Source organism: Xenopus laevis, chromosome 9_10L, assembly GCF_017654675.1.
Source record: "Xenopus laevis strain J_2021 chromosome 9_10L, Xenopus_laevis_v10.1, whole genome shotgun sequence".
In the NCBI taxonomy this organism is placed as follows: Eukaryota; Metazoa; Chordata; class Amphibia; order Anura; family Pipidae; genus Xenopus; species Xenopus laevis.
The window spans coordinates 105,058,278-105,080,801 of record NC_054387.1 but is presented as its reverse complement, the minus strand read 5'-3'; the positions used below and the strand labels follow the sequence as shown (position 1 = coordinate 105,080,801).

General features: G+C 38.6%; 1 protein-coding gene across 2 annotated transcripts; it reads right to left on the bottom strand.

Annotated features, from left to right (window-relative positions):
- Positions 1–599: 599 nt before the first annotated feature.
- Positions 600–22,140, bottom strand: snx8.L (sorting nexin 8 L homeolog). Of its 2 annotated transcripts, XM_018236359.2 has the most exons (12): positions 21,984–22,139; positions 20,335–20,396; positions 16,199–16,374; positions 14,162–14,279; positions 10,916–11,037; positions 9,707–9,787; positions 7,999–8,159; positions 5,715–5,847; positions 4,657–4,725; positions 4,360–4,509; positions 3,152–3,301; positions 600–1,422 (listed from the first exon to the last, which is right to left on the bottom strand). In XM_018236359.2, exons 3-12 carry the CDS (start codon positions 16,337–16,339, stop codon positions 1,309–1,311), a joined length of 1,239 nt encoding a protein of 412 aa, XP_018091848.1. In that variant the 5' UTR covers positions 16,340–16,374; positions 20,335–20,396; positions 21,984–22,139; the 3' UTR covers positions 600–1,308. The 2 variants fall into 2 exon arrangements, with proteins under 2 accessions (XP_018091848.1, XP_018091847.1); XM_018236358.2 differs by lacking the exon at positions 20,335–20,396 and having other exon boundaries at positions 21,984–22,140.
- Positions 22,141–22,524: the final 384 nt, after the last annotated feature.

The following is a 22,524-nucleotide window of genomic DNA, read 5'->3' as shown; positions in this document are numbered from 1 at the left end:
TTTAGAAGAATTACATTTTTGGTCAGTGATGGAAGAGCAGTGATTTCTCATCACAAAGGAACTAAACTACACCTTAAAATCTAATTCTAAAGAGAAGTTGGTTCATGGGTCCTAGGGCACAAGGGTAATTATTGGGCAGCCACCAGCTGTACTAGTAATTTTATAGGCAATTCCCACACCTGAATAATTCCTGTGCAGGACAGTACAGGTATAGGATCCGTTATCCGGAAAACCCGTTATCCAGAAAGCTCTGAATTACAGAAAGGCCGTCTCCCATAGATTCCATTTTATCCAAATAATCCATATTTTAAAAAATGATTTCCTTTTTCTCTGTAATAAAACAGTACTTTGTATACAATCTAAACTATGTTATAATTAATCCTTATTTGAAGCAGAACCAGCCCTTTGGGTTTATTTAATGTTTAAATGATTTTCTAGTAGACTGAAGATGTGAAGATCCAAAATACAGAAAGATCCGTTATTCGGAAAGCCCCAGGTCCCAAGCATTCTGGATAACAGGTCCCTTACCTGTATATGTAATTCCCACTGAATGGGAGAAGTCAGGGAGCAATTTGGAGCATTTTTACATATATTGATGCAAAACACCCACAATTTGCTATACATGCCATAGGACTAATAGCACATGACGGTGATGGATAACATTGTATACTTTTATATAAATAATATAGAACTGGGGTCTGGGCAGACCTCAGACCTATCTAAGACAACCATTAATTTGGTTAAAGAAATTCCAAACAAAAAACTCCACTGATTTGATTATAAGCAATAAAAGTGAACGTCATCACAAAAATTGGAATGTTTAGACCTGTGTTAGATAAATGGCCCCCTAAAGCAATGTGCAGTATTGAATTGAGCCTGGATTACTTTGTGCCCTCTAAAGGCCTCAGAACACCACAGATACCGTCATCAACTGACCTAATTAGGGTTGTCGAGTGATAATGAGATCTCCACAGCACTCAAAGACTTGTGCAGCAGAAATCCCAAGTGGCTCTTTGCATCACATACAGCTTTACTGGCATTTTATAAAGGAAAATGTCAGACAGGCAAGACTTCCATGTTCACATATAAGCTTTCATGGCACGTATCGAGAAGTTTACATCAAGACTGTATCAAGTAATTGGAGCATATAAAGCAGTATACTGTTGGCTTTGATAGGGCATAAAAAAAATAACCATTTACTCCACCAGAAAATTACAAAACGGCCGTTTTAAAAATGAGCAGCCAGTTTCCGTCCAGCATAAAGATTCTTGAGATGTCCCATGTGATGCCCAGCTACTACGGATTGTTCTAGTGAGGGAAGAAATTTCTTTCCTCTGGTGAGAGAGGTGGAGTAGGTAGGGTGGAGGTTCCAACAAACAGGCAGTTGAGTTTTGGTTTCAGTTCGTTCCAAACTTGGTTCATCTAGTAGGAAAAAAAAAAGGGGGGAACGTAACCGTGAAAACTTACAAGTTTTTAACTGTATTCACTTCCTTTTAAAAGAAAAGAAAAAAGTCTCACTGGTAGACAATTCCTCAGATACCACTTTCAGCATGGCACATTCCTTAAAGGCACCAGACACACATATACCTCTACAATCTCTCTCTCTCGCTGTGTGTAAGGGGCAGACTAATTGGAATTGACCATGTACAGGCATAACATGGCAAAATATACGTCTGGTTAGTTTTTTTAAACCTCTTTTTTTCACAAATAAACATTTCACAAAAAAAAAATTCAGAGGAAAGAAAGCAGTTTCTAGGAACATCAGGACAAAATTTTGATGTAAAATCCGGTAAAACATTACTTAAAATCAAGGGAATGCACCCATTGAATTGTATTATAAATGGGTGAGACCACAAACAAAAAATGTAAAATGCGGGGAAACTTACAATCATACTAATCGAGGTTTCACTGTATATTTATCTATCAATCTATCTATCAAGTATCAATCATTCATCCATCATCCATTCATCCATCCATCCATCATCTACCCATCTATCTCTATCTATCTACCCATCTATCTATCTATCTACCCATCTACCCATCTATCTATCTATCTACCCATCTATCTATCTATCTACCCATCTATCTATCTATCTACCCATCTATCTATCTATCTACCCATCTATCTATCTATCTACCCATCTATCTATCTATCTACCCATCTATCTATCTATCTACCCATCTATCTATCTATCTATCTACCCATCTATCTATCTATCTACCTATCTACCCATCTATCTATCTATCTACCCATCTACCCATCTATCTATCTATCTACCCATCTATCTATCTATCTACCCATCTATCTATCTATCTACCCATCTATCTATCTATCTACCCATCTATCTATCTATCTACCCATCTATCTATCTATCTACCCATCTATCTATCTATCTACCCATCTATCTATCTATCTACCCATCTATCTATCTATCTACCCATCTATCTATCTATCTACCCATCTATCTATCTATCTACCCATCTATCTATCTATCTATCTATCTATCTATCTATCTATCTATCGTAGGTTAATGCAAGTCAGTTGCATTAGTGAAAGCTGTGGCTGATCCAGATTCTGAAATTTGAGACTTATGGTATAAAACTTGACTTTCTGAAATGGCTTACAAATGCATGGAATTTGTGGAAATTACCAAAATTAAATTTCTTTGATCAAAAATGATCGTGATTAACCCAATTGAGGTCAAATTTGGCATAAATTATTAGTATAGTGGATGAATTGTGTCTATGCACAATAAATGAGACTAATACTATTTTTGTATGTCTGTTCCTGGACTCACTCAATTTTTCTGCAATTAATTTCTACAAACTCAAACCTCAAGAATTCATAAATCTACCCTTACTGGTTTGTATGAACAACTAAGATAGAATCTTAACATGTAGCATTTTGTTTTGGGGGGGGGGGGGTTATAGGTTGCTAACACTGAGGTCAAATGTATTTATCAGTAGTGTAACCAAAGTTGGCAGACATACAACTATGAGGATTAACAATAGAATATTGGATTGAAATCTGCGAGTTGCACATCACAGTATCTTTGATACAAAAAGTTTATAATCATTATGATTATGGAAAGATTCCAATTGGGCATTCCTATAGACAAAGCTAAAGGCTGCAGCGGTTGAGGTTACTCACCTCTTTGTGGCCCTGGATCTGTGAATTCACGAAAGCTCCAAGAATGTGTGAAGTCATGGGCAGGTAAATATGAATGAGTTGGGTTTCTTGGTGCAAACAATACAGGGAAAAGTAATTCCTGAGCTCCATTACTATGATAGCATTTTCTTGCTAAAATCGGAAACACAATATATACATTTTAGATCTGAATATCAATACAGGTGGGTGCGAGTAATGCAAAGTGGTTCAGTTCAAAGAAGGACATGTCAAGGATATTTAGAATGTGCCCACAGCCGAGGCAGCCATATTTGTTTTGCTGAATGCCTTTACAGAAACATTGTTAGAACACTGTTCAGATCTAGCAGGGCCCTGCTCAAAAAAGCCTACAGTCTAAATTATAAATGTATAATTAAGTAGACACTCAACTTTTTAATCTTCAGCAATAATCAGTAGACTGTGTTTCAACAACAGATGTGGTTTAATAGAGGGTACATAGTGTAAGAAGTAACGGGTGATACTGAAGCCTTTCATACAGTGGTCTCGACCTATAGGGCACAGGAACTCCCAGTACCTATTGAATTAAATATTATCCAAAACTGCTAAAAGCCCGAATCTGAAAATACTCCTGCTAAAACCGGTTTTCTACATTTGGGTTTTTTCATAAATAAGCAAACATTCGAGTAGTGAGTTTATACGAGGTATCCACTACCAGTATTACTACAAAGGCTTAGGGGCCCATTTACTTAGTTCGAGTGAAGGAATAGAATAAAAAAAACTTTGAATTTCAAATGTTTTTTTTGGCTACTTCGACCATCGACTACGAATCGAATGATTCGAACTAAAAATCGTTCGACTATTCGACCATTCGATAGTCGAAGTACTGTCTCTTTAAAAAAAACTTTGACCCCCTACTTCGCCATCTAAAACCTACCGAAGTCAATGTTAGCCTATGGGGAAGGTCCCCATAGGCTTTGGAACAATTTTTAGGTCGAAGAAAAATCGTTCGATCGAACTATTTGCAGTAAATCCTTCGACTTCGATATTCGAAGTCTAAGGATTTCCATTCGGCAGTCGAATATCGAGGGTTAATTAACCCTCGATATTCAACCATAAGTAAATTTGCCCCTTAATGTCAGGAGTTTAAATACACCTGAGCCTCAATTATAACATTATTACACTATATAGAGCATTCATTAAAAGCAATCTCTATATGTAACAAATGTACCCACCTCTACAATACGAGACTCCAGTTGTTCAACAGATTCAGCCTCTTTGCTTTGCACTGTTGCACTCATCATCTGCTTCTTCATAAGGCTGTACTTGTGCAAGGCCTTCTGGTGCTTGTGCAATACTCCTTTCTCGTGCCTCTCACACAAATCCTTAATAGCGCCGGATGATAAAAGATGGTTTAAAGTTTTAAAGGAAAAGTTGACTCCTTACCGATAAAAGTAATCAGTGCAAAATCAACATGTTACAGAACACTACAATTCATACATAACAAACATGTCCTTCTAAAAGTCACTTACTTTATAAGACTGAAGAAGGTCTAAGAACAGGTTTAATTTCTCTACCACATCAATTTCTTCCAATTTCCCCTGGAAAATAAAAGGTGGGGGAAATATCAGAAAAAAAACACCTCTAAATTAATTACTACGATTAATATGGTCAAATGCAGACCCTTAAATGTTATTGAATATCTAAACCAAGGCAGTAATATGAGTCCTTGTTTGTCCTCATGTAACCGTGTGCTCATGCCAAAATTTGGAGCTATGAGTGATGATGCATCTATAGAAATTTAAAGGCATGATTTGGTCCCTGATTTTGTTCATCTGGACCCAATGATTAAATGGAGTCTGTTTTCTAAAGTTTACTATGGGTAAGGGCACACAGGCAGATTCAGGGAGATTAGTCGCCCCGTCAACTAATCGTCTCTTCTTCGGGGCAAAAATCTCCCCAAACTGCCTTCCCGCCGGCTATAATGAAAAATCACCAGCGGGATGGCACTCACAGCGCTTCGTTTTCCGAAGTCGCCCAAAGTTTCCTTGGGAGGCGATGTTTCATTATAGCCGGCGGGAAGGCAGTTTTGGGAGATAGTCGCCCTGAAGAAGAGGCGATTAGTCGACGGGGCAACTAATCTGCCTGTTTGCCCTTACCCTTAAACTTCTTGCTGGAACTAAGTTTGGCATGTAGGGGGTTCTCAAAATTTACACAGTGCAAAATTACTTTTGTGTGGTAGTTAACATGCATGGAAGCCCCTGTAATTTTTATTAAATGCTCTCCATAGAATATGATTCCATGGTTCATACCCCCCCCCCCCCAATGCACTACAAGCCCAGAGGTTCATGCCCAATTGTACAAGCATAATAAACTGCTACTCCAGTCAACATGTGCCTTCCCCCAGGCATAGTCGGAGGTACAGAGCCCTCAATACAGTTTTGGGTAATGGCTCAATAAGAAGCTAGTTAATACCCAGGTTTTATATTTCGTGGCTGTATACAAACATTCCAGGACAGACTGGTGAAAATAAATAGGCACAATCATGATAATTGAGTTGTACTGAAAATAATTTAGACCTAAGCTGTACCTGATGAGCTGCCTTGTCAGCAAGCAGAGCGAACTCTACAGATAAACCTTTCAGTGCCTGCTTCAGGGTGCTCCAGGTGTTCTGGGTGACGGCAGCCCAAGAAGGAAGTGGAGTGGCATCAGATCCTAAAGCACTTTTCAGACATTTAATAAAAAAAAGACGGATGAATATCAAGAAAAATCTTAAAACTCATTCTTCGGATAATGTAATTGGAGTTGATTTGCCCAGTGTTGATAAATGAGCCCCACTAACTTAAGTAAACTTAATTTTGAAATCTTCCAGTATTAGAGTGACACCGACTTTAAGGTACAAGGGATGAGAATCGCAGATACATAATACATCAATTCTTTAATAATGATAAATCTTTATTTAGCATCCACCAGTCCAGTAATATTTGGAAAAATATTTTTTTCTAGATTACAATGGGCTGGGGTGGTGTGATCCATAGGCTGCAGAACAAAACTAAACAGTACTTATAGAAGGATTGTGCCAGTCCAGTATAAGTGAAAGAACTGACTCACCTCTCATAGTTAACTTACCCTGGTTGTGGTGCCAGGAGGGAGTAAGTACATGGGGTTAGAGGTGGCTTATGGCCAGTTTTGTTACATAAAAAAAAATTGAGATGCAGCATAACAGGTAATATGAATGTGTTCCTGTTGAAACAGGAGTGGTTTAGTATTGCTAGCTGTGACCATCTAGACCCCTGTTTGTCAGTAAGTGATAGCTTGTGTCTTAAAACACAGTATTTCTGAAATCAGAACATCATCTGTTTACTAAACTATAAAATAAGTTAAATGGCACCTTCCTCTCTGCTCAGTAGACCTTACATTCTCACCTACCCTTTAATATATTTAAAGGGCTACTATCATGGGAAAACATGTTTTTTTTCAAAACACATCAGTTCATAGTGCTGCTCCAGCAGACTTCTGCATTGAAATGCTTTTTTTCAAAAGATTTTTTTTTTATACTTAAAGGGATACTGTCATGGGAAAAACATTTTTTTTCAAAATGAATCAGTTAATAGTGCTGCTCCAGCAGAATTCTGCTCTGAAATCCATTTCTCAAAAGAGCAAACAGATTTTTTTTATATTCAATTTTGAAATCTGACATGGGGCTAGACATATTGTCAATTTCCCAGCTGCCCCTGGTCATGTGACTTGTGCTCTGATAAACTTCAATCACTCTTTACTGCTGACCTGCAAGTTGGAGTGATATCAACCCCCTCCCTTTTCTCCCCCAGCAGCCAAACAAAAGAACAATGGGAAGGTAACCAGATAACAGCTCCCTAACACAAGATAACAGCTGCCTGGTAGATCTAAGAACAACACTCAATAGTAAAAACCCATGTCCCACTGGGACACAGTCAGATACATTGAGAAGGAAAAACAGCAGCCTGCCAGAAAGCATTTCTCTCCTAAAGTGCAGGCACAAGTCACATGACCAGGGGCAGCTGGGAAATTGACAAAATGTCTAGCCCCATGTCAGATTTCAAAATTGAATATAAAAAAAATCTGTTTGCTCTTTTGAGAAATGGATTTCAGTGTAGAATTCTGCTGGAGTAGCACTATTAACTGATTCATTTTGAAAAAGACATTTTTTCCCATGACAGTATCCCTTTAATTTTAAAGTCTGACATTGTCACTTTCCCAGGTGCCCCCAGTCACTGCAAGTTGGAGTCATATCAACCCTCCCCCCCCCAGCAGCCCATCAGCAGAACAATGGGAAGGTAACCAGATAACAGCTGCCTGGTAAATATAAGAACAGCACTAAAATGTAAAAATCCATGTCCTACTCAGTTACATTGAATAGGAGAAACAATTGTCAGAAAGCAGTTCCATAGCACAGCACTGTCTCTTTCTGAAAGCACATGACCAGGAAAAGCGATCTGAGATGGCTGCCTACACACCAATATTACAAAAAAAAAAACAAAAAAAAAAAAAAACACTTGTTGGGTTAGGATCAAAAATTCTACATTGCAGAGTGAACCATTTGCAGTGTAAACAGTGCGATTTCGAAATTTTACTATCCTGTTATGTGTGGGTATAGGTTTCCTTTATGGCAAGCAGCTGTGTGCATATTTGTGTTGTTTGCATACATCTTTCCACTACTCCACAGCTGCAAGTTTCTATTATGCATACATACATGCGATTGTCATTTTAGATTTCAACCTAACTGGTATACTGCCCGGCAGCAGAGCTAGTGTTCACCAGTGTCCCCCGTCACTCCCCCCAGATGTCGGAGAAAGCACATTATTACTATATAACAGACCATAAATCATCTATACCTTAACTCTTTTCCAAAGCTGAGAAGATCTGTAGCATTATCTATAGCCCGTGCAGCCATCCTTTCTGCCCGATCTCGCAGTTTGTAAAAGCTGTTGAAGAGGTTCCTGATCAGTTCCCGGCTGGCAGCAAATTGGATCTGGATATCCGCTGGGAGGAAATCCTGACAATGTGGGAGCAAAGGTCAAAAAACCCTGAGATAGTATAACTAACATAATACATGACTTTCTACCCATAACATCTCTCTCCTAGACATAAGCAGTGAAACTCTAGTAGTCAAGTTCTTGCCATGCATGTAACCACTACTGTTACGGTTACACGGATCCAGCTGGAGTTTTGCTAACAGTGCTTTCTTAACATGCTATTGGAGTTTTATTCATCTTCCGTATTTCGTCTGTCAATTAAGAGTTCCTTTCCTCGAGTTTCCTTTATCTTCACTTTTTCAGTACTTGCTTTTAGTTTTATGTTACTCTTTAGTTGCCTGTTTATATGCGGGCATTATAGGTGCTCATTATATCAATATAAACAAACTAAAATGCATTGCCATATTTTGCTGTATCAATTAATTATGTAATCAGCAACTAGAATTTTAATTGCATAACAGGGATTTTGAAAGTTATTTTGGTGAAAAGTTGGACACATTCATGCAAATAAAGGCGATATGATTCACTAAATTGGAGTGCGGCTCTATCTTTACTGGCAAAATTATCCAAATAGCAAAGAAAAAAAGATGCACACCAGGATTTGTGTGCAAAAAGTTAAAATTTCATATTTATTGGTTTAAATTAAAAATTCGGCCAACGTCCTACGGAGCAGACCGAAACGTTGGCCGATTTTTTAAATTTAAACCAATAAATATGAAATTTTAACTTTTTGTACACAAATCCTGGTGTGCATCTTTTTTCCTTTGAGATAGAGAGATATATAGATATATAGAGAGATATATAGAGAGATATATATATATATATATATATATATATATATATATATATATATATATATATATATATATATATATATATATAGATATATAGAGAGAGAGATATATATATATATATAGATATATAGAGAGAGATATATAGAGAGAGAGATATATAGAGAGAGAGATATATAGAGAGAGAGATATAGAGAGAGAGAGATATAGAGAGAGAGAGATATAGAGAGAGAGAGATATAGAGAGAGAGAGATATAGAGAGAGAGAGATATAGAGAGAGAGAGATATAGAGAGAGAGAGATATAGAGAGAGAGAGATATAGAGAGAGAGAGAGAGAGAGAGAGAGAGAGACGAGAGAGAGAGAGAGAGAGAGAGAGAGAGAGAGAGAGAGAGAGAGAGAGAGAGAGAGAGACGAGAGAGAGAGAGAGAGAGAGAGAGAGAGAGAGAGAGAGATATATATATAGTGAATAAAATACCCCCTCTTGTAAAATATAGTAACTTATAATATCCTCATATTTCACAACTGGGGGTACTTTATTAATTATAATACACAAATTTTAGTGAGTCATGTGACAGAAATTACATCACTACTCACCGTTTATAAGGATATAATTTACAAGATATTAATGGCTTTTGTGTAATATATATATATATATATATATATATATATATATATATATATATATATATATATATATATATATATATATATATATATATATATATATATATATATATAAAAACACACACACATACATACATAGACCAATACATACCTTTGCCTGTGCAGAGAATTTACAAGTGATGTACTCATCTCCTACTCCACGAACTGACTCACGCATTTTATTCTGTACATCCTGAAAAGATTAGCATGAGATAATAGGAAATGTGCATCTGACTTAATATACTCACTCGTTTTACTCTGTACTTCTTGAAAAATAATAGGAAACATGCATCTGACGTAATATTATATACCATTAAAGGGCAAGTCAACCCCAGAATAGAAATTTGCCTACTAAAAGAAAAAAAAACTCCTGGCTGTTACTTTTTAAACAATGTTGCTAAAAGTCTTGGTTCTCCAGCAAAGTCAGGTCTGTTAATCAGCTGCCTTGTCTTTCATTGTATCAACAGTCTGAGCCACCAGGGCAGAGAATAGAAAGGGACAAACACGGCTTTCAATAGCAATACATATACAAATAACTTATAAACCATAGCAAGTTTGTAATGAATATATATTGCAAAGTTGCTTAGAATTAAGTTTTCTTTTATTAGACATTTTTTTTTTTTTGAGTTGACATTCCCCTTCATTCTTTTCCTATTGCTGAAATACTATAGATGACTGGAACACAAGCACAAGATTGTGAAAAAGGATGTGCCATCTGCAATAAATAATTTTGAAAATAAACTGCCTTGCAAAACATAGCTATATTAGCAAGGCAAAATGTTCTGGTCTTACACATATACACAGCCCATAAGAAAAGGCTCATAGCTATTTACTGCTGAGATGGAAATACCAGCCCATCCCTAAACCATATCAAATATAAAGTCGAAATACAAATACTGTAGTGGCAACCCATCTCAAGAAACTGGAACCATGTATATTGCCCATTCATTTAATGGACCATGCAGCTCAAATCTCTCTTATGTTCTTTTGAACAGTGTTTTTTCTCTTCTCTCATGTTCTTTTGAACAGTGTTTTTTTTATTTTATTTTTTAACACAGCCCTCTTACACAATAGATCTACTCAATTAGTACAGTTTTGCAGTACGCGTACAACTTCCAGCAATCCCAGACTGCGAGGAGCTGCAGTCAACTGCAGCAATGGACAAAAGTTTGGACCTCCCTGATTTAATTGCTGGAAATATCTAACAATAGTTACACAATAGAACATATCCTTTCTACGTTAATCTCCACTACCTTCTCCAAGGGGCTCTTTAATACTAGGGATCCAGAGCAAATTCTCTTTCTACAGAATAGGACCTTACCTGGCCATTATATGAAAGAAATATATTGACAAGCACATCGTCTGAAAAAGATGGGTGTCTGGCTACCAAATTGATAAAACGTGTCAGAGCTCGCCGGCGTGCTTCTATGAACTCCCGATCAGCTAGAAAAAAAAAAAAAACCTTTTGTAATATTTTGTTATCTATAGATAATGGCTGCCCTTGGCACACTTTATTTCTGTCAACATGGTGTGTGCCACAGGGCAGCACATTTCTTGTGAATTAACATGTTTTATCACAATGATTCTCCCCGGAAGCACTATGACCATTACATTTTTTGTTTGCATAGGGTTGTATCTCCTTTAAAAGGGTTGTTCACATTGGAGTTAACTTTTCGTATGATGTAGAGAGTGATATTCTTAGACAATTTGCAACTGGTGTTCATTTTTTATTATTTTTTTAAATATGTCACTTTTTGTTCATCAGTTCTCCGGTTTGGAGTTTTAGCAAACAGGGAGTAGTTTGAATGAGAGACTGATATATGAATAGGAGAGGATTCAAACAGAAGCAGCAGTTATAAAAAGTAAAAATAACAACAACATTGGAGCCTCAAAGAGCAACAGTTTTTAGACTGCTGGGGTCAGCAGGCTGAATCTCGCATCCTTTATGAAAAATGTGGGGGAATACCGAACCAAATTCTAATTTTCATATTCAAATTAGGGCCAGAAAGAGCGCAGTTAAATATTTTTACATCCTGGTTTGTGTGACAAAAAGGACTCTGTTTGGCCAGTCGCTTGGATTCAGTGGAAGCTATGAAAAATAAATAATGATTGCAAAGTTTTTCCATTCTATAATGCACTAAAAGTAAACCTTATGGTGAACCATCCCTTCAAATCTTCCTTGATTTATGGCAGAGATTTGTACCTGCCTTTACAACAGAATATTCTGTTAAGAGTGGCAACAGCATAGCGAGGCAGAAGAAGTGATTCCTTTCTAGTTTTATACTGTGTAATTCGTTGCAAGGATCTCGGATTTCTTTAATAACAGAAATATGCACAAATCAATAAGACATGCACGAAAAAATTAAATCGAAGTACTTAGGAAAGGGAAATTATGGCATAACAGTCCTCCTGAAATGGACTTTCTGCAAATAATGATTGAAAAGAAGAATGCACTAGGCAAGTAATGCAAGACATGGAAATAAAGTGTACTGCGAATAATAATAATAAAAGCCCTGTGATCCTCAGAATAAGCTGTCAAAGGATTGTACTTCCATGGGACAAAGCATTAGAAATGATGCGGTTACTTCTGAACCGATTCTTTTTTCTTTCTTTCTGTAATTTGTAGCACTTACAGCTCTCTCTGCTGGAGCTTCAGCCCTGATCAAAGTCAGGGAAGAAAGTCATTGACAGTTTCATCATGCTGTTCCCACATAAAGCCGGCTTCATATTCTAATGCGTACGATTTTTTTTTTAACAAGGATAAAAATAGCTTACACCCTTCTCAAAGGGTTTTCGGCTCTCTGAGGAAAACACAAATCTTCACGGTTTTGAAGGCGTATCACTTCAGGCGCTGCTTTGAAAATGATACTTAGATTTGACATCTTGGTTTTTTTTCTAATGCCTAAAGATTATTCTTCATAACATTCTAGGCAAACGAAAGTGTTGGGGTGTTAAAAAGAGCACCATTGTCTTTGTTTTTCTACCTATTTGTCTAATGCAGAGATACAGAGATCCATGTCAAATTATTTACATCTAGCTTTGCTTTGTGATGGTGGTATTGACTTTGGCATAATCCTCCGTAGCTATTCAGCTATCTAATTTGCAGCTTTCTTATCACACAGACTATCCTACCCATTTCAAGAAGCTAAAGTCCAAATGACCGTGGCAACCATGCATTTATTTAAATAAGAGACAGGAATATGAATAGGAGAGGCCTGAATAGAAATAAGAGTAATAAAAAGTAGCAATACATTTGTAATCTTTTGTTTTTTTATGGGGTCAGTGACCCCCATTTGAATACTGGAAAGAGTCAGAAGAAGGCAAATAATTCAAAAACTATCTTTTTCTATTCTTTTTCTTCTGACTCTTTCCAGCTTTCAAATGGGGGTGACTCGCCCCATCTAAACAACAAATGCTCTATAAAGCTACACATTTAGAGGTACATTTATCAAAGGTCAAATTTTGAATTCATTCAAGTTTTTAAAAAACTCCCATAAACTCCCACAAACTCAAAATTCGACCAATCGAAATTAAAAAAAACAAAACAAAATCAAATTTGTAGAACTCCGGTGTATAGGATCGACCCGAAAACTCGAATCAAATTAGAGACGAGTTTTAAAAACTCAATACGAGTTTTTTCTCCTAAAAAAAATTGAATGTCATGAAATAAAGACTTTTTCTTTGATCCTACACTGCATCCGAGGAGTTACTGGAGTGCGTGCCCCAAGGCGGATTTGTACAGGAAGGGTGCAAACAACTCCAAGTTGATCCCAGGACGTCTCCCATTGACTAAAGCAGCAATTCGGCAGATTTAAGGTGGCGAATAGTCAAATTCGAGTTCTTAAAGGTTCAGAGTGTGATAAATCTCGAAAACCGAATTTGAATTTTTAAACAAACTCGAATTGAATTTTAACAATTCCCTAGTCGAATTTGACCGTTTTGGCCATAAAAAAACTCAAGCATTTGATTCCGAATTTTCAATTCGACCCTTGATAAATCTGCCTTTATTGATATTGATACTTCTTATACAGGTGCAGCTGTGGCCCAGCCATTTTTAATCTGGGAAAGTGATTTTTCAAAACATATATAAAATAAGGGTCACACCTGCACCTGCAGACATGCATATTTGTCATCCATCTAGGAAGGGCCTGGCTCACCGACTCTAGAACCTGTGGTTAAAGCTTGCGGCAGCTGTTACCGCTGCTTGAAGAGCAGGCAGCAGAAAAAGCAGCTAATGGGGGCCCTTGTTAAGGTTGTGATTGATGATGTGTGTGAGAGGTTTGAGCAATGGAGATTGCCGTAGAAGTTTTCCTGTGTGGCCCACTAACTTTTAGCGCCAATCGCTGCTTCATCAGTGAATGATTCGCTGACACGGGAATGAAAAGATCCCATAGAACAGTGGGAATTATGAGAAGGTAGGACAAGGGTTCCATCTGGGCTCAATTCATTCATCTTTTATTTAGTTCAAGGGCAGCTTTTATAACTTTTCAAAGACCAAATGGAACGGATAGCATTCTCATTTAAGAATACAAAATATTTAATTTTTCAACAAATAGCCATCAAATACCTCCAAGCATCCTTTTTGGTGGCAATGAAGGGACCATGCGGTATGGGTACTTCTGCAAAAGCATCTCTTGGAACACCACAAAGTCATTGTATCGTCTGTACACAGCTGATTTGAAGCACTGCAGTCAAACATATAAAAACAAACATGTTGTTTTTTTTTATTTTTTAAAGAGTGGAATACATCTATACATCTCCCAAAGTAAATGAACTAAGTGTAATGGTATGCACTGCAATTGATGTCCCTGCAGGACAAGATCATCAACACTGCATAGAAAATGCAGGAGGTTATTTACTAAACTCCGAATGCCAAAAACCTGAAAAATTTGTGATTTTTTTTTTAAGCATAAAATTAGAATTTGTGGAAAAAAAAAATGTTGCGGATTTATTATAACCCAAAGATCGAAAAAGTCCAAATCAGAAAATCCGGCATCTCAGACCTGCCGAGGTTGCATATAAGTCAATAGGAGAAATCACAAAGATTTTGATCTGCGTTGGGTTTCCTGTAATAATCAGAAGATGTCATGGTTTTCATGCAAAAATCTGAATAAAATCTTAGTTTTCGTGTGGAAAATCAGAAAAATTGGTACGATTCGTATTTTTCAAGATTCTTTTCGGGTTTTTTCCCTGCACACAAAATATTGAGATAAATTCGGACTTTAATAAATGGGCCTCGCAGTATGTGCCAACGCCCTAAGGCTGAGATAACAACTGTTGAGTGAAGATGATGTTCTGCAATACCGCGAGTGCCAATTGTCGCTTTCTCCCAATCTGAGAAAAAGAATTCCCACTTTGGGCACTGTTTATGCTAACGTAATGCACTGCTACTTCTTGCAGTTGTACTTACTACTTACACATTTATTAACTGTGAATAAGTGTTTCAAATGAATCAAAAAGAGTTAGAATCAACCAAAAGGCAATCTACATTGTAGTGATATTATTATTATTATTATTTTTATTAAAGGCGATATTCACCTTAAAGGAACAGTTAAGTGTAAAAATAAAAACTGGGTAAATAGATAGGTTGTGCAAAATAAAAAATGTTTCTAATATAGTTAGTTAGGCAAAAATGTAATGTATAAAGGCTGGAGTGACTGGATGTCTAACATAACAGAACACAACTTTCTGCTTTTCTACTCTCTAACTCCGAGTTAAGGTGGCCATACACGGGCCGATAAAAGCTGCCAACAGACCGAGTCTTCCCCGATCGAGATCTGGCCGAAAGGCGGGCAGATCTCGATTGGATGGGACTAAAAATCCCGTCGGAATGCGGCCGCATCTGTTCGTTGATGTGGTCCCGCGATCCGACTGCCCGTTCATTAGGTTCCGATCGTTGGGCCCTAGGGCCCACGATCGGATCAGCCCAATATTGCCCACCTCAAGGTGGGCATATCGGAGCGAGATCCGCTCGTTTGGCGACATCGCCAAACGAGCAGATCTCTCCGTGTATGGCCACCATTAGTCAGCGACTTCAAGAGGGGGCTACATAGGACAAAACTATTCAGTGAGTTTGCAATTGATCCTCAGCATGCAGCTCAGAAGCAACAGTTATAACCCATATGACCCCCTCAAGTCACCGATTGGTTAATGCCTGGTAACCAATCAGTGGAAACCAAGAGAGTTGCAAAGCAGGAAGAAGTGTTCTGGCTATTATGTTAGACATCCAGTCACTCCAGCCTTTATACATTACATTTTTGGCTAACTATATTGAAAACATTTTTTTTTTTTTTTTGCGCGGCCTATCTATTAACACAGTTTTCATTTTTATATTGAACAATTCCTTTAATTTTAGTATGTTATAGGCAGATGAGCTATTCATTGTTTTGTCCTATACCTCTACAGTTTCGATTTCAAACTGTTCTCTGGTTGCAAAAATGTCTTTGAAAAATTATAGCTCAGCATTTAGTTTCAGTTTACAGAGGAAAGTATTCCTAGAATGTCACGGACAGTAGTAATCTAGTTAATGGACAATGTAGTTGCTATTTATTATTGTCGGTGTAGTTTAATTTTTAATTAAACTTCCAGCCAAAAGCATACACACCTGACTAGATACTTCATACTCCACATGCTTAAGGAACAACCCTTTCTTCTCTGGAATCAGCTCTACTTGCACGGTATCTCGACCCAGGAGCTCTTGCAAAGTAAAAGGTAACATCAACTGGTTCCCTTGTGTTGACTGCATGGTGCGATGCTCTTTCAGCTAACTCCAAGACAAATCTGCGAAATAAATAAATAAATAAATAAATAAATAAATAAATAAATAGAAGACGTCTGGATACAAAACAATTGCTTATAATTTCAGCAGAAAGTTGCACCACTGATTAGTTACCGGGTTACCAGGCAGTGAGTAAATATTTAACCGCAAATAAAAGGAATACAGTGATTTGGCAAAATTTGCTCTTTTTGCCTCGAGCATCAAATTCCTAAGGCTGAAAGCACACAGGCAATTTCATCATATGTCAGCTGGTTGAGAAGCATCTAAAACTGACCTTTACCGATCCCGTAACCCACAATATCCACTCCTCCTCATAGCAATTGCTGAATTATTATTATAATTAACATTTTTATTAAGCAGGAACATATTCCACAGCACTTTACAATACATTGTATACAGATTTCATACATTATACATTTCCCACACCCTCTGTTGCTCAATCGAGTTGACTGTTAAAAGAATTGATCCCCTTCCAACGCTTTTTTTCAGTTGTATTCACCAGAAATAACTGTTTTTCAATTTATTTGTGACCTTTTTTCTAATAATGTAGTTTAAACATTAATTTTTCACCTTATTATGTCTAACACCGCTCTGAGGTGGGGGAAACGCTGATGCTGTAAATTGCTCTAAAATGATAAAAATAATTCAGAAAATTTAATTTTCTCAGCTCGGACGAATTGAGTCAACCTAAAATCTCGAATGGAATTCGATTCGAATTAGAAATACTCTATTTGAATTTTGAAAAAAAACCTTGAATGTCAGGAAGGCTAGAAACATCAGTAATTTGGCGGGTTTTAGGTGGCGAATAGTCTAATTTGAGTTCTTAAAGGGCTATAATAAAGTTTGGATAATTCAAAATTCGAATGAGAGAGTTTTGACCACAACATTTTTTTAAAAAAAAAAATTAAAATTGAATTTTCACTTGGACCCTTAATAAATCTGCCCCTCAGTTGATACATTTCTTATCTTTTATTAAAGGAGAAGGAAAGTCATCCTGCACTTGAGGGTGCCAAATGTAAGGCATCCCCAAGTTATTGTATTGACTTACCTGAAACCCTGGGCCGGTGCTCCTATCAGCAGAAAACTGCACTGGCCCGGGGTTATAACAGTGAGCACCACTGAGCACTTCTCTTCCATTTGGAAGGGGCAAATGCCCCTAACTTGTTACTCACCCCTCTGCGCAGGTCCTGTCCACGGAGTTCACAGGTGCCATCTTCTCCCAAGCCGTCTTCTTCCTGCTTTGACCGGCGTTTTTGGTGCATGCGCAAAAAGTCACAAAGGTTTCCGAATTCACTTTGGCGCATGCGCAGTAGATCTGTACCGGTAAATGCTCCTACTGCGCATGCGCCAGAAGATGCCGATTAATCCAGGAAGAAGATGGCGCCTGTGAACTCCGTGGACAGGGCCTGCGCAGAGGGGTGAGTAACAAGTTAGTGGCATTTACCCGGGGGGACAGGTAGGCCAGGGGGGAGGAGGGAGGGGGGCAACACAGGGGAGGGGGGAGGGATTTTTGCGCCCAGGGGGTTTCCTTCACCTTTAAGAATGGCTTGGAGGATTACTTGGACGGACATAATATCAAAGGCTATTGTGATACTAAGCTCTATAGTTAGTATAGATATGGGCATGTCATTTATGTGAAAGTATGGAGGGGTGTGTGTATGGATGCTGGGTTTTCATTTGGAGGGGTTGAACTTGATGGACTGTGTCTTTTTTCAACTAGATTTAACTATGTATGAAAGAAAAACAGGCATCGGATGCAAAAACTTCATCAACAAGCTGATGTGGTTTATAAACCTGTCTCATGAATTTTGACCAGATATTGGTCAGGGAAGCCCAAAGGAGGGCCCCATAAACAGGACAATAAATTGCTGGCTCAGACAGTCGGCAGCTTTTATGAGCCCATGTATTGCCACCTATAGACTGTCACAGTTTACATCATACTAAATGTTGGTATAAAGGTGATCTACCCCTTTAAGTCTGTGTCATTCTCACGGTCAGGTTGGTTGCGGTATAACCTAATTTGCCTTCAATCCCAAATGAGACAATTTGATATATGCTGAAACAGTAATTAGGGATTTCCCAGGTTAAGTTTGGGGATTCCCTTGTAACATAAGCACACTGGATAACAGGAAAGTACCACCTTTCAATAATGAAACTTAAGGGGAAATTTGAATGAAATTAGAGGAAGTAAGCCAAAAATAAACTTTTACTAGACTGTAGAACGCCATGCAAGAAAGTCTGCAACTGTGCTTTTTTTATTCTGCTTCTCTCTAATCCTGGAATTTAAAATGCCATCAAGTTGCTAGTATGAGTGGCATTAGCAACCAGAATGTAGATACAGAGTTAGACTACATTTTATTGTTTCATCATCTCTCCAGCTGCAAGGCTATGTCAATAAGGGCAGAGGCACAGGGGCAGATTCAGGGAGATTTAGTCGCCTGGCGTCTAATCGCCTCTTCTTCCGCGCGACAATCTCCCCGAACTGCCTTTCGCATGTTAAATGAAAAATCGTCTGTGGCAATGCACTCACGGCGCTTCAATTTCGAAGTCATCTGAAGTTTCCTCGTGAGGCAACTTCGAAAATTGAAGCTCCGCGAGTGCCATTGCGCTGGCATTTTCTCATTATAGCAGGCAGAAGGCAGTTTGGGGAGATTGTCGTCTGGAAGAAGAGGCGATTAGTCACCAGGCGCCTTAATCTCCCCAAATCTGCCCGTGTGCCCCTGCCCTAAGGCTTTAAAGTTAGACTCAGCAGTCACTTGAACAAAAGGTACTTGTCCTACACTACTAGGGGTTAGGGTTACTACTACGGGTTAACTATACAGGAAGGAGCACTACAACTGTTGGTGGGGGAGCAAGAATTTAAGGGGTCCAGTGGGGCACTGACTAATAAATCATTTCAGTACAGGTTAATTAAGAAAAAAGGGCCCTAAAATGATTTGACTGTGGAGCCCAATAACTTCTACTTATGACACTGATAGCCACTAAACAAGGACATGGGAAAGTAATTCCAGGTACTGGGACTTTATCAGGCTATTACATGCACCATGGGACTGGCAAACACACAGTTGCAGGTATTTATAGTATATGATGTTACTGGCACACCTGAAAGCTCTGCTGTATTTATATACCAGACATGTGATTTTGGAAAGAATTGTCTTTTCTTAGCCATGAAAAAGACAATACAGGTATGGGGCCGGTTATCCAGAATCCTCTGGACCTGGGGCTTTTCTCCGGATAAGGGATCTTTCTATAATTTGGATCTTTGTACCTTAAGGGGCAGATGTATCAAGGGTCGAATTTCAAAGTAGAAAAGCTTCGAAATTCGACCATCGAATTGTAATACTTCGACTTTGAATATCGAAGTTTTTTACATCGAATTTGGTCATTTGCCGATTAAGTAAAATCGTTCAATCGAACGATGAAATCATTCAAATCGAACCATTCGAAGGAATCCATCCATCGATCTAATGATTTTTCTTAGACTCCAAAAAACGTAGAAAAATGCTCTAGAAGGTCCCCATAGGCTAACATAGCACTTCGGCAGGTTTAATTTGGCGAAGTATTGAAGTCGAAGTTTTTTAAAGAGACGGTACTTCGATTATCGAATGGTCGAATAATCGAAGTATTTTTACTTCGAATCGAATTCGTAGTAGTCTATTCGATGGTCGAAGTATCCAAAAAAATTACTTTGAATTTTGAATTTTTTTACTTCGAAAGTTCCCTGGAATTCAGTTTGACCCTTGATAAATCTGCCCCTAAGTCTACCAGAGAATCATGTAAACATTAAATAAAACCAATAGGCTGTTTCTGCTTCCAATAAGGATGAATTATATCGTAGCTGGGATCAAGTAGAAGGTACTGTTTTATTATTACAGAGAAAAAGGAAATCATTTTGAAAAATTTGGATTATTCGTAATTCGGAGCTTTCTGGATAATGGGTTTCCAAATAACGGATCCAATACCTGTACTTTGCAGCTTCAGCAGGAATAAGCCCCTCTCCTTTTCAGTCCCACAGCATCAGTGCCTGGTGAAGAGCAGGGAAGTGTGGAGTCAGTGCCATGTAACTGAATACAGGTCTGTTCCCAGACAAGCTTCCATATGGAGTACTGACAACAATTATAATGCAGAGCACTTTTGCCCAAAAAAAAGCCATTAAACTGACCTAGGCTCTGATAAGGGGCAGAGCAATTCCAGAGAACCTACACATTTTTTTCTTGGGTAGAAAACACAAGACATCGATACAAACTCTATGTTGGCAGAGCCCTAGTTGGAATCAAACACCCAACCCCAGGGCTGTAAGGAACCAAAAAACAAAAACAATAAAACAGCTTCTTTAATTACAACCATGCCTCAGGACTACCCTTCTTCCAGTCTAAGTGCTGCTTCAGAAGCTCCTTCTACTTTGTGCCTTGGAACACAGGTATGGGGCCTGCTATCCAGAATGCTCTGGACCTGGGGTTTACCGGATAATGGATCTTTCTGTAATTTGGATCTTCATACCTTAAGTCTGCTAGAAAATCATGTCAACATTAAATAAACCCAATATTCTGGTTTTGCTTCCAATAAGGATTAATTATATCTTAGTTAAGATCAAGTACAAGGTACTGTTTATTATTACAGAGAAAAAGGAAATCATTTTTAAAGACTTGGATTATTTGGATAAAATCAAAGTCTATGGGCAGTGTTGGCCCACAGGGATGATTCTGAGCTTTCTGGATAACAGATCCCATACCTGTACTTGCAATCCCCTCTACTACAGGAGGCAATGTAAAAAAACAATCACTGATAACCCAACCAATCTGCAAATAGCATAAAAGTGCCACCTCTTTGAATAGTGAAGTCTGATTGGTTGCTATGGGTTACTAGACCTGGAGCAGTGATCCCCAACCAGTAGCTCGTGAGCAACATGTTGCTCCCCAACCCCTTGGATGTTGCTCCCAGTGGCCTCAAATCAGGTGCTTATTTTTAAATTCCTGGCTTGGAGGCAAGTTTTGGTTGTATAAAAACCATATGTACTGCCAAACGGAACCTCCTGTAGTCTGCCAGTCCACAAAGGGGCTAACAATAGCCAATCACAGCCCTTATTTGGCACCCCCAGGAACTTGTTTCATGCTTGTGTTGCTCCCCAACTCTTTTTACATCTGAATGTGGCTCACGGATGAAAAAGTTTGGGGACCCCTGACCTGGAGCAAACGTCGTGCCATTTTTCAAGGGGGACACAAAAAAAAAAAAATCCCGTATTTACCAGCTGTGCTTCTTTTTCATTGGAAGCCTCTGTTCTGACTCGCTGGCACGTGAAACTACCGTCCTTGGAAACGTGCCAGTGTTTTCCAAAAGCTAAAAAAGCCCAACAAACTGCACGTAGAACCCCCCACGCAGAAAAGATTTCCAAACTCTCCGTCTTACTGTCAAACTGTAGCAAAACGTTAGGCAGGTGTGTGTGTGTGTGTGTGTATAGAGTATAAGGCAGAGGAGACTGCACAACATGCCCTGCTACTGTCGACTTGTCATGTGACGCACAGTCAGCAGTCGCTGCAACTATTTTCCAGCTTCTGGCACAGCGCGACAACCCGGCAGTGTGATTTACAGTATGTTTTCAGTATATACGCACCGTAATGCTCGTCTGCAACACACAACACCGCTCTGTTGCTCCCCCTGTCCCGCTTCTCAGCATCTCGTGCAGCCGCCACAAGAACTCCACTCTCCGCCTGCCAGGCAGCAATGAAACATAGCAAGCTCGCTGCGCTCATAGGGGCAGCCCAGGAAGGAAGCTGCTGAGAAAAGTTCCAAAAAGCAGCAACGCCGATTGGCTGAAGAGCCAGAGGGGGCGGGGCGAACAGCTGTAGCGTCAGGGATCACCGGCAAATTTCCAAACCTGAGGAAACTGAGTAGAGGAATGTGGAGGGAGGAAAGATTTTCGGCTGCTACAGCTCTTGGGGGATGTAGAGCAATTAAAGTGACAACACTCCTTTCCCTAATTAAGTGGCTTACTTATGCAGTGTATATTTCATTTTCTATTAAAGTAGCTGATCAACTTCATATTTGCCTGATGTTTTTTTTTTTTTATTTATGACGTTTTTATGTCATTTTAGCAACCAATAGCAATACCTTGCCCACTCCCACACCGTGGGGCAGATTTATCAAAGGTCGAG

Coding starts and splice junctions, on each gene's coding strand:
- snx8.L (XM_018236358.2), bottom strand. CDS start 16,339: ATGCAGTCAACACAAGGGAACCAGTTGATGTTACCTTTTACTTTGCAA. Junction 4,726..5,714: donor CTGACAAGGCAGCTCATCAG/GTACAGCTTAGG, acceptor TTTATTTTCCAG/GGGAAATTGGAAGAAATTGA. Junction 3,302..4,359: donor TGGAGTCTCGTATTGTAGAG/GTGGGTACATTT, acceptor TTCCGATTTTAG/CAAGAAAATGCTATCATAGT.